We start from the raw sequence: 12139 nt of genomic DNA on the forward strand, positions 1-12139 counted from the left end.
TGATTATCTCTCCAAGAATTCAATTTCAACAAGTCTCTAGGCTAAAGCGCTCCCTTTCAATCTTGCAGTTTATTCTTTTCCTAACTTCTTCCATCGCTTACTTCTCGTAATTAAACCTCGGCCTTCCTCAGAAGTGATTACATTTCTTCGTACTCTATCATTTAGATGTATTTGTCTCATTATTCTTTATCATTAGCAGGATAAAAATAATTTATTAGCGTAAATGATGTTCTACTACAAAAAATAACGCACTTGGGGTAGCAATGTGGTATTTCTTCATTGCCAGCATTATCAGCAAAAGAAAAAAAACAATTTGCGTCTTCACTCTAACTCGGTGGGAGCTATAAACGTAAGCCGTAGGATGCTAATGACCGCTGATTTTTTTATTTCTGCCAAGAAAATATGAAGAACCCATTCAGTGTAAGAACTTTAAAATAAATGGAAGTAAATAACACATACCACGCAATTTGTTAGGAGAAGTGATTATGCTTAGAGTTTTTGCCTTCATTTAAAACTTATTAAGATTTTAGATAGGTAGAGAATACTCTAGTTTGCTTGGGAATTATTTCAGTTTCAAATAAAACAACACTTTAATTTACCGGGATAAAATAAGAGGAGTAGAGAATAGCTCTGACAGGAATAAAGTACTCAATAGAAAAAAATTAGACGTTCCCGCTCTAAAATTTAAAATTTTCAAAATCCATATTTGAAAAACTTTAATCGAACACATCCATTCATTTGCAATGTTTTAGATACGTATGTATGTAAGTACACGTGCTTCTGTATACCTATTCGCAAAAAAATATATTTATATTTATTCATAAGTGCGTGTTTATGCGTAAAAGTCTGGTGCCCCAACACCCTACAGACAACGCCCTTTCGGCGGTTTGCAGTCATGATGTGTAAACATAGAAAACTTGTTCCAATTCCATAGAATGTGAGCAAAATTGAAAAACATATAGTTAATAGGTTTTAGATGATTCCTGCAAAATTTAAGATCAGCGGTGGATACGGATACGGACCCTGTGATACGACGTATCGCATTCCAATTACTAGCCATGATATAAAAATCCGACCAAAACCCGTAAGCAAAGTACAAGTATCCCATCTGTAATTCAGCTTAGAAAATAATACAATAAAACTGACAAAAAAAAGCGGAATTTTCCGAAAACTAGAAGCGCTGGCAATATCGGAAGCTTAGATCTTCTAGCTTGAGAAACTTATAGATCGTTTAGCGTTTAAAAATAAATCGCGGCTCTTTCCCTTCAATCGCTAATTTAATTTTCCAAGAATTTTTAGTTTCCAAAAGGATAACGATGCAATTGCTACAAAATTAACTCCCCCGAATTACGTATTTGCAGAATTACCAATGTCCAGTATTCTAACGGACCTGACAAGGCAAAACTTTTCATCACGTAAATATCTTCTAGATCTCTCGCCCTATCTCATGTAAAAAAGAAAGATTGTGCTTTTCTATTGCATCCTTGTGTTCCATCAGGTAAACGATTCAAATGGGATGTTACCTTATGTGTGAACTCATGGCATCTTCCGTTAAGAGTAGGCTAATGCCAACGCTCTGGGTTTCTCTCCGACGTTTTTGCTCCATTCCCTGAAAATCATGCCTCTACGTAACAAATAACCCATTTCTATGGAGCTAATGACCTCAACTGTAGGTCGTCTCCCCTTAAAACTACGAGTACTATTATTAATCCAACTAGCGGCGGACAAAGGCTTGCTCATCCCTGATATAGCGTGTACGAGGGATGCTGGCCCCTCCTTTATTTGCCCCCTCAATTCCGCACATTCATTTTGATCAGGATTTATTAAGGGAGGCACCCGATGATAGCTAATTTTGTTTGCGCCATTAGAATTCGATTCGGATAATTCTGTGGAATTGGACTGTTTTCAGGAAATGTAGAAGAATAAAAATAAAAAAAATCTTTATGGGGCGAGGTTGAGACTGGATAGTCCCTTCTTCCATCGAAGCCATAAGAAGGGGGAGTGGAGGAATCGACGCCGGTATTCGCCTACTCCGAAAACGAAAGGCATCAAGTGGCCTCACAATTGAACGTTTCATCCGACGCATTCCCTTTTGAATGCTATCCACATGGCACCCCAATTAGGGATCGGAATGGGGGAAGGGTTGAGAGAAACCGAGCGCCGGCATTGCTCTACTCCAGGAAAGAAAGGAGCCAAGGGGTCACACATTTTTGAACGCCCTCTACTACGAACGATGTACTCCACTTGATGCGCCCTCCCCTTATCACACAAATAGGGATCGGGGATACTTCTAGAAATTCCTCCTACCCCGGCATTCGAACCCGGGTCCATCGGGGTGTTAAGCCAACACAATAGCCACAACACTACCCCAACCCCCCAGTTTCGATCGAAGCGAACAATGTTTCTGGAAAGAGCATCACTCCTCGTGAAGAGTTTGAATGTGTGACGCGACCTGCGCTTCGGAACAGGGAAGAGTAAGAGTTATTTCGCGACGAGAGAGGGGGGTGGTGGGGAGAAGAAGAAGGAGGAAAGGGGTTTAATCGTCCGAGAGATCTCCGACGGGGCCCGCCGGCTCGCACGTGCGGGCCGCACTGCGGGGAAATGAAACTGAGGCGAGGGAATAAATAGGAAGGGAGTGAGCGGAGCCCGAGATGCGAAACTCCAGACCGGGCACGCCGTTCACCCACCTCCCTCCTTCCGAGAACCGCACACAATTGAGGAACGTTGACATCCGCGACGTCTAAATCTCCCTGGGATCTCACCCAACAACCTCCATCACATACACACGCACACACCACAACAAACGTGGATATCCCACTCCCTTCCCCGGACGTACATGCCGTCCGGGGACGTACCCCCTGTCAGCCAGCCTTGAACTCAAGCTCGCCCACCCCTTCACCCCCGCCCCCTCCGACCTCTCGTCCCCCGCGTCTCTCATCGCTCTCCCCGATCGCCACCTCGGTCCAGAGGCGAGCAACCTTTAGTCAGGTGCAGGCTGGGCCGGTCGCACCAGAGGGTGGTGGGCAGAGGGGAGCACGACCCCCCCTCTGCCTCCCTCGGGGGATTCCCCTGCTTACCACGCCAACGCCTCTCCCCGCACTTCGGCGCATCAATTGATTCACGCGATCCGATGATATGGATAAATTTATCCATGAAATGTATTTTGCGCGCCATCAGACTGCCTCATTCTTCCGGTTAGTAAAGGGCACAGTGTGAAATAGGCAACTCCAGGACCGAATAACAATAATTTTTCGTCGGGTGCCCGGTTTTTCTTCGACGTGTCCCCTTTATATGAGTGTCCGTGGGCAGAATTTAATAATTGTCGGGTGTGTGCCGTACAGTGAAAAAAATAAACCGGTAGGTTGAAAGTTCCTGGCACTTATACGTGGAAAAATGAGCCAGCGCAGTGGAGGAAGCTTTTGTGGGAGGGAGCTTTCAGGAGAAAGTAAAACGTTACCTTCGATTTGATAGAGGAATGAAAGAGAGCAAAGACTATGGTAATTAAGGTGGTCAAAAGTCATCCTATTTGCCTCATGTCTTCAGAATTGAAAAATTTTCAGCCGGAAATCAAGTTTATGTGCATGTGCCAGGAACTTTAAACCAAACTATAGGTATGTATGAGTTGTTGCATGCACGTGAAAGTATAAATATTCAGGTGTTCCTTTACTTAAACATAATATCTTCCTTCTCTCCTAAATTGCCATAAATGGCATTCGTTTCACATTTACCTCATCTCCCGAAGTCATGTGAAATTGAAAAAAAAATCAAATCCATTATTGAATATCTTTTATATCGAACGAGTGTAAAATTTTTGAAAGATTGACGAATCATTTTTCTTGATCAACCATACTAAAAAGACTTTGAACTTTGCATGGATAATAGATACTTCCACGAAGTGAAGCCTAAAACAGTAGAACATTTTTCTTGATTTGTTTGTATTGATATAAATTCACGTCAAAGTGAGGATTGAGCAGGTTGCATGCCATAAGGAGAATTAAAATGAAGTTATGTTGGATAATGTTTCATGGGAAAGTAGTGACGGTACAACAGTTATACACGACTTTCTGTTTGATTTATATCCTTTATAAAGTAGAAAAAAAACGGTAGGCCATTTCATTTTACTGCTTACGCCTAAGCCATAAATCTCATACCAGTTCGCCGTTAGAAAGATAGCAGGGAGGATTTCCTGCTACTCCCCATCCCCACAAATCACCATGGGAATGCATTCCTCCTCTGTCACAAAAATTCGGAGAAAAGTTAAATATTTCCGTGGCCAGAGGGATTCCCATTAGGAATGGCTAAAAATATTTGAAAGGCCTTGGCTCTTGAAACGAAAACATTATTCAAAGATATCCCCAATAGGAATGTGGGGCGCTGCATCAGAGGAGGATAACTAAGGATGCCAGTCGTAGGCGTTGAATAAATAAAGGAAAGAAAAGTATGACCTTCGCTGCGATAGAATTATAAGACTGCAATTAGGGTTGACCGCCATGTGTTAAGGGTCGAAAACTTCTCTTTTGTAGAATGTATGATGCCGCACTCACTCTCTACGCGTATGTACTTTCATTAATTTTCACATTTTTTAATTGAAATATGAATGAAAACAATGGGTAATTTATTTAAAATTCATTAGTAACATTAGGAACATATTAAACCTATTAAAGGTAAGTTTTGGTTGGTACCTATCGACTACTAATGCCTTTATTCTCCCTTCCTCTAACCCATTTGCCAAGAATTCCCTTTCTCCCACGGCATTTAACACTCCACTACCTACTTCCTCCAATCACTCACCGCATTTGCATCTCAAAGACCTCCAAACAGACCAAGTTTTAGATCCATCCATTGCTACAGCCCATATTAAAGCCCTTGCTAATTTTTTCATCACACCTTTACGTAACGCACCTATCATTGACTCTCTTCCTGTTTTTCTCTTAAGTGCTTCTCTCGAAAACTCAATTCTTGGTCCCCACTAGTACGTCCATTTTCCTGAAAAATACTCGTTCTGCCCAAATGTATGAACGGCTTCACATGCTTTAGCTTCCTCCTCCGGCATTAATGCTTGACTTAGTTTTCCTAATTTTCAAGAATGCAACTCCGGCATGAGTGACCCTGCTAGGAGTAGTTAATACTGTTCCTATCAGTACTGTTATAGGGGTCAACAGAAGACGAATGCCCTTCCACAACGTCGATGAGATAGTTGAATAACGCATCCAGAAATTATGAAGTTCGCATGTCAATGAAATGTAGAGAGTTGGAAACCGAGAGGGATAGCAAACAAAAGGAATGCTGACCCGAGAGTCAAGAGAATCAAGTCCTCTCACTCACTCAATGAATCCGAGAACGTCGACACGGTTCTCGCATTCTCCTCCTCTGACGCCGGGAACGAGCGGCTGTGGATGGAATAAATACCTGAGAAAGATTTCCAGCGCGGAGACGATTTTCAACCTCCCTTCTTTCCCTTTGATCCAATTTTGGAACGCGGAGTTGAGAGGGTTGTGTGTGGAGGGTTTTTTGGGGTCGACTGTGCATCTTACTCCTCTCAGCCTTCTCGGTCCGTTTCCAAAACACTCATTCCCAGACGTCGCTTGTCACAGCGAGAGTGGTGGAAGTCCCGCAGATCTCGTCTCTCCCACCGGCGAGGGATAGCTCCTTCGCCCGCTGTTGTATCGGCTGATGCCTCACCCCGACTTTTGTCACGAAAACAAATTAAGTCCCCGCTCAATACTCTTACTCCCAAAACAATATCCTATGGTAATCATCTCGGCTTCGACACGCAAAGCGATGGCACTCATAGAAACCTTAGTAACCTCCCTCCCTCCACGGCGCGCCGCGTGAAATTCACCCATCCAGGGTTATGGAGTGAGGATTCCAACATTTAGGTTTCCCAAGAGGATCTGGAGACAAAGGAATCGCAACGATTGTTTTCCAACGAGGTCTTCCAAAGATATCGCCAGGGCTTTGGGTAAGGACGTAAAGACAAGCCCAGGATAGATTGAAATGTGGAGCGCGAGACTGTTATGCGCCATAACTTGGCCTTTGAGGAAGAGGAGAAGCGTGGGCCGAAGGGTTGTCCCATGGGGAGAGGTGATGAAATTGCACTCACTCTGGACGACGACAAATGGATACCGTAAGTGTAAGATCGTATAGGCCAGGAGAGAGACCTGGTGGCAGGAATTTGAAGAGAGAAAGGGTAAATGAAGGCATGCAAGGTTGGGGGGCGAAAGACCTCGCCTTGGATTCTTATCATAACTTTTTATTAATAATTCTTCAAAGTATCAAAACAATTTGCGATGCCCCATTAAATTAATTGAGACTAATCCTGGTCATAAAAATCATGGCGAATTATCAAATGTTTCAATATTCATAATGATTAGGTTCCACCAATTACGCCGGAAACATAAATTATTAAGATAATCACCCAACCTTTGGTCGGCTTGATAGATGAGGATAGATTTCACCTAGTACTAAGCCCATTGGCGTGTGAAATTTACATATCATATCGGGGTACTGGTACCCCTATAATCGTACAGCTTGGACTAAGCTGCGAGTGCCCAGAGGCATCACCTCGAATTGAACCCGGGCCCTCCGGTCAGTAGCCAGCGCTCCACCCCCTGGACTGCCACGTCCCACAATTATTAAGATAAACCCTTCTAAAAATTAAACTTTTATGACAAATTACAAAAATATTCGAAAACTCTTTTAAGATAGCATAGTCTTGTTTCATTTTAACGATCATATTTAGTGTGTATCCTTGTACTAACTCAAAAATTTCACTTAAATAGAAAATATATATTGACAGGCTACAATCAGTTCGGAGTTTCAGTCCAAAGGCCTCCTAAATCCGTCTGATATAACCTTGAATGTAGAAGATATTGCAAGGCAGCGATAAGTTGTTGGACTGTTCTCCTGAGAGGCCACAATCAAACGACAGAATGTCCAGGATTTGAAACCGGTAGTCGTTGTGTCAGCCGATCACAAATCTACCCAAAAGACTGTCAGGACCGGTTAGCGGTTCAGATTACTGTTAGGGTTCACAGGATGTTGGCACTTACGCAACGGACATAATCTGATGCAGCGTGAGCAACTGCGGTCAAGTTCTCCTGAATTTCTACACCGCGCCAACCGCAATTTATACTTCCGTGACCCACACCTCTCGCGTTAAACAAAACTTGACATTATTACGACCACTCTGGTCTAACGTATCGTGGCTATCTTCGGGCGGGAGGGGAGATCTCAGATCTCGCAGGGGAGATCTCAGTACTCTCTACCCACTTGACTGATTCACGAGGCCATGAAAAATTCCCGGTCTGAATTATGAAAAACATAAAATCGCCACGACTATACCGCCGGACAGGCTCTGGTTGAGCACTTCAAATAGGTTCATTGGCTGTTTCTCCAGCTTTACACCGCTGGAGATCTTTGTCTGGTTGTAGGGCATGGGTTGGAAAGCGGTTGTCGGCCCTTGGTGAGGTCACTAAGTAATAATAATACACTACCTTGGTACCCTGAATGAACGCGTAGTGGGATGGAATGATGATTGAGATGGAGAGAAATAAAAATAAGGATGAATGGGAATTTCTTTTATTTCAGTAGGATATGACACACTCTTTAGCATTTATATTTTGCCCTCCCCTTCCCTTTTCCATTGATGTTTACCCAATAAATCTCCAGGGGGCATATGAACTGCATAGTCAAATAGTCTAGCTTGAGATAATTTTTTTCCCAGCTTCCCGGTGCCAACGGCATCGTAGAAATACTTACCCACTGAATGTGATGGATTATATCCCGTGATGGATATTAATTTTATCATTAAACACTCCTCAATTTTTATAGGACAGAAAGTAACCATTGCAGGGCCAACTTCTTATTTTTCAATTAACTAGTGCAAACAGTTGCTCTAATTGTTCATGAAAAAAACATGCCTTTCCAATAGTTTTCAGGTCTTGATTGAACCACGAAAAGCCATAACCTAAACTTCCAAACTGCTTAACATAACAGTAGGATCCTGTCTGAATATTTGTTGCCAACTGTGACAACGATGTTTAAGGAAATAAATTCACTTGCTCTTCAAAACTGCACTGGACCTCTTCCTCTTGTCCATGGTAAAGCGAATATTTCAAACGGTTTAGATGTTTTAAATTAAACTAATGATGAATTAATTGTAAATTTCGAAGTGTAACCCTAAAACTGTGCGTTACTTTTCCACGGTGACCTTCGATGCCACACCCTTACTTTCATGATCTATATTCTACGTAATTCTATCATCATTATACTTTACAGGGCCGTTTTTGCTGCATTCATATTGCATGTATATCTGTGTTCTCTTGTTGCACCTTGGGTATAAGGTTGTGTCTTGCTAGAGGAGGTTTTGAAAAGTAGCGGTGTTAGCCTGTGTCCATCCAAATCATACCTTGAACAGTAGACAACCAAATAATAATAACTATCCTGTTTACTTCATGAGAGTTTGTACAACTTTTGTATTTTCTTTGGTATCCTTAAGGTTTTCCGCAGAACATTGAATCCATCTCTATTCCTTTTAAACAGCCAGATCCCACGAGGTATTTTGTCCACATACCTCAATCCGGTTTAGAAACGGTCAGATTACACCCGTAATCATGTCCACATTCCTAAAATCTGGCATATATCCCATTGAGTTGAGAGGCGACTGTGAATGAGGACACTACGAAATCGTAAGTTGGCCCTTAAAGGTGTAAAACGCCGCCAAAATTCAACGGCTCCATCCCTCACAAACGTCCCCCCTCCTCCATTATACATTTCGTCCGTCTCATTCCTCGGTTGAATGCGACCTTAATACATGGGAACTCTTTCCAGTTGGGCAGGGAGGGCACGCGCTCGCAAACCCCTTAAAAAACCCTTCCCCCTCGGCCCACCCCCGATCCCCTCCGTCGCTTCCTCCCACCTATTTATTTCCCGACCACGTCTCCCCTCCCTGACCTGCAACCCCCGTTTCACGCTCACAACACACACACACGCACGCACACACACGAGGTGCCTACTCCGCGAAGGTTCACGCACAAGCTCCGTCGAACTCCCATCATCCCACGCGAGTTACTTCCGCGTCTCGCCCTTCGCCCGTTCTTTTTCTTCCCTTTACGTCTCCTCCCCTCTTCTTCCCTCCCCCTCCTACTTCTTTTCCACCTTCTCTCTCTCCCTCTCTCCTCCACACGAGTAAATATGTGCGAGTGTGAGGTGGAGGGAGGGCGGTGGAGGGATGCTCGTTCGTATTTCGTGGGGAGGAGGAGAACCAACAGGTTCACGGACTCCTCCGGTCCATGGTTTGAAAGGGATGGAAGGATCCCCTCGATTCCACGGAAAATGTACGGCGTTCACGTGCATTCTCCCCTCCCTCGCTCCCGCAACCTTATCCGAAGAATTCAAACGAGTGAAAAGTACGAGACGACCGGACAGGAAGAGCACGTGGTTTTCGCCTTCCCGTTCCGTCATGAGTTCCCGCTGGTTTTTGCCGCTCCGCAGTGCGACGTTTGCCAAGCGCCGCGAAATAAATCACGGATGCCTTCTAAATCATCGCGCCGATTACTCGTGCTGAACGTCACGTGAACCGTGAACGGGAGTGGCGAACGAATGTTATCCTGAGGCTAATTACATAGGAGGTACACGATGAGGCGTATTAAGGAAGTAAAGTCTTTTAAGGGCCTAAAAACTTTTTAATGAGCAGATTCTCCGATACTCGTATACTGTGTTTTCTTACAGAGGGCGCACCCTTTTAGTTGATGACAAGTAAATGGCGAGAAATGAGTTGAGCAGGAGATGGGAGTTCTCTACTGCTACTCAGTTCTCCACAACTCTTCGTATCCCCACCTAAATGCTCATAGCATGCCAAATATGCGCATAGTTATGTGTACAGTGAGAAATGCCGAGCAGAAAAAACAAAAACGAAGCAGAAAAAGCAACATTTGCTGGAAGAAAATTCTAAATAAAAGCACATTTAGGATTATTTCAACGAGGTGGAAGTAATTGAATGGCCTTATGCTCCTTTCGCCATTCCTATCTTGTTAGCATCGTCACAATACCGCTAACTCCTTCACGCCTTCAAAATAGTCCTAAACTTCAACAGGTAAACATTGGAAAAAAGTGAAGATATTTTCGAGATGCAATGCCCTTCCTTATCCGTTCTTTTCCGAAGATTCTTTTCGAAAATTCTACTCTGTGCGCCGACTTTCATCCGCACTTCTGAAATCCGACTCAGGAGAATAATCTATTATGTGTGTTTAAATCTCGCGCAGAGGCCAATGTCAGCTCCGTATATATCATCATGAACCACCAGATCGAGAATGAACGGCATTTACGCGACCCGAGCGTCTCGCGGACACCCAACGTCATCACCTGGACACGAAACCTGTCCTGAAGCCTGTGAAACACGCGGGATCAAAAGAACGTGGCCCGCTCGGAGTACTCATTTCTCTTGGACCGCGCCGGAGACGGACAGCATGCAGTAGTCGCTTACTCCGGCGCAGGTTCGAGGATTTTGATGGCAGTTCGGAGGGAGGACGTTTGGTGGGGGGGTCAGCGGAGGCACGGGGGGTGAGAGGGTTACCGTGAGCTCTCCCCCGCCTCAGGCGACTCACCTGCGGCCTTCCCGCGTCGTCGTAGCACCGCGTACCACCTTCCCTGTGCTGCGACACCCTCTGCTCCCTCAGGGCCTCCGGAGGTGGGTTCTGCGCGTAGTGCTGGGCCCGCGCCGTCGGCGGAGACGCCAGCAGGACGGCTAGGGGAAGGAGGAGGCAGGGGAGAAGGCGGGAGGTGGCGGAGGAAGCGGACCCGGAACGCCTGGACGCCCCGGGCGGAGACCGGCGAGACGCCGCCGCGGTGGACGGAGCTAGCGGGATGATAGGGCGGCTTGCGGAAGGAGACATGGCCGCAAAGTCGAGTTAGTCCGCGGGATGGTGAAACAATGCACACTTTCGGGGGGGGTGACGGGGGTAGGAGTCTTTAAGATGGCGCCCGGACTCCGGGAGGAGGCGTGAAAATGGGTGGGACGGGACGAGAGAGGTGGGTGGTGGAGGACGAGGGTCTGCCGTCGTCTTGGTGACCGGTTGCCCGGCAACGCGAGAGAGAGACTCACTAACTCGCTACCCCTTTCCTCGAGAGGGGTGAGAGAGAGAGATGCTTCTCGTTCGTACCGGTGGGTATGTCTCAAGGGAAGGGCGCCCTCGGATTCCAGTCGCGGATCTGGAGGTTCCCGGTTCAGTGGTATCGCGGTAGGATTCGCCCGGACAGTGCGTGCCGACGGAAGGGGAAAACGGGGCAGGGTCCACCTTGAGGGAATGGAGAAACTGGGCTGAATCAGAACGAAACGTTCGCGCGGTGGTGGCGGCGGTGGAGACGACGATCACGGTGAACGGAAAGCTTTTTCGTCGGTGGGCGGAGTCAAGGGAAACGGCCGTCGGGAGAAAACAAGAAAACAAAACACACGCCCGCACGGAAATCGCACTTCCCCGGCGCTGGAGGGGCGATAGCGAAGGAAAGGAAAAAAAAATAATATGTGTATCCGCGGCCGGGCGATTGGACGACGATGGATGCTCAGCACCAAAATCCCGGATAGCCTTCCTTTGGACGGCGGAGCGATGATCCCGTCCGCGATCGAGTCCCGCAGGGAAGCGGGATGAACTTCTCTCCCGAAGAGCAGAGGATAACGTTGCCCACGCCACGAGGAGTAGTTCGGTGGGGGAGAAGTCCGCGGGTCACGGCGAAGAAGAAGAGTAAGGAGGTACCGCGGGTGGGGGTTCAGAAGAAGTAGAAAGACGTAGGGAGAGAGCTTTGGAGCGAAGAGTGGAAGGAAGGCGGAGGGCGCCGAGACGCGCTCTCTCACTCGGACGAAAAAAAAAATAAAGATTCACTCCACAGGAACGAACACACAACACTCGGGCGTACGTGCTCCCCGAAGACGACGCTTATAAACTCCCACGAGCGAAGAGACTCTTCTTTCCCGAGTTGAGTCCCGCCACCGACTGGGAAGACTGAGGAGGAGAAGGGGAGACGAGGGACTGGCAACCGCCTCCCACTCCCCCGGAGGGGAGATGAGGGAGGGGGAGAAGAGGGGAGGGGGATGCTAACCCCCTCCCCTCCCCCGCCCGCCCACTCTCTCCCTCCCCTACCC

At 46.3% G+C, this 12139-nt stretch overlaps 1 protein-coding gene across 1 annotated transcript in view; it reads right to left on the minus strand.

Moving 5' to 3' along the window:
- LanB2 (laminin subunit gamma-1) overlaps positions 1–11929 on the minus strand; it is a 332757-nt gene extending 320828 nt beyond the window's left edge. Inside the window, exon 1 of the mRNA XM_071589758.1 lies at positions 10608–11929. Within this exon, the coding sequence (XP_071445859.1) occupies positions 10608–10895 (288 nt within the window). The 5' untranslated portion in view covers positions 10896–11929. The remainder of the gene's footprint in view (positions 1–10607) is intronic.
- Positions 11930–12139: the final 210 nt, after the last annotated feature.

The sequence above is a fragment of the Hetaerina americana genome, unplaced genomic scaffold, assembly GCF_022747635.1.
Source record: "Hetaerina americana unplaced genomic scaffold, ioHetAmer1.1.p SCAF_4, whole genome shotgun sequence".
Lineage (NCBI taxonomy): Eukaryota > Metazoa > Arthropoda > Insecta > Odonata > Calopterygidae > Hetaerina > Hetaerina americana.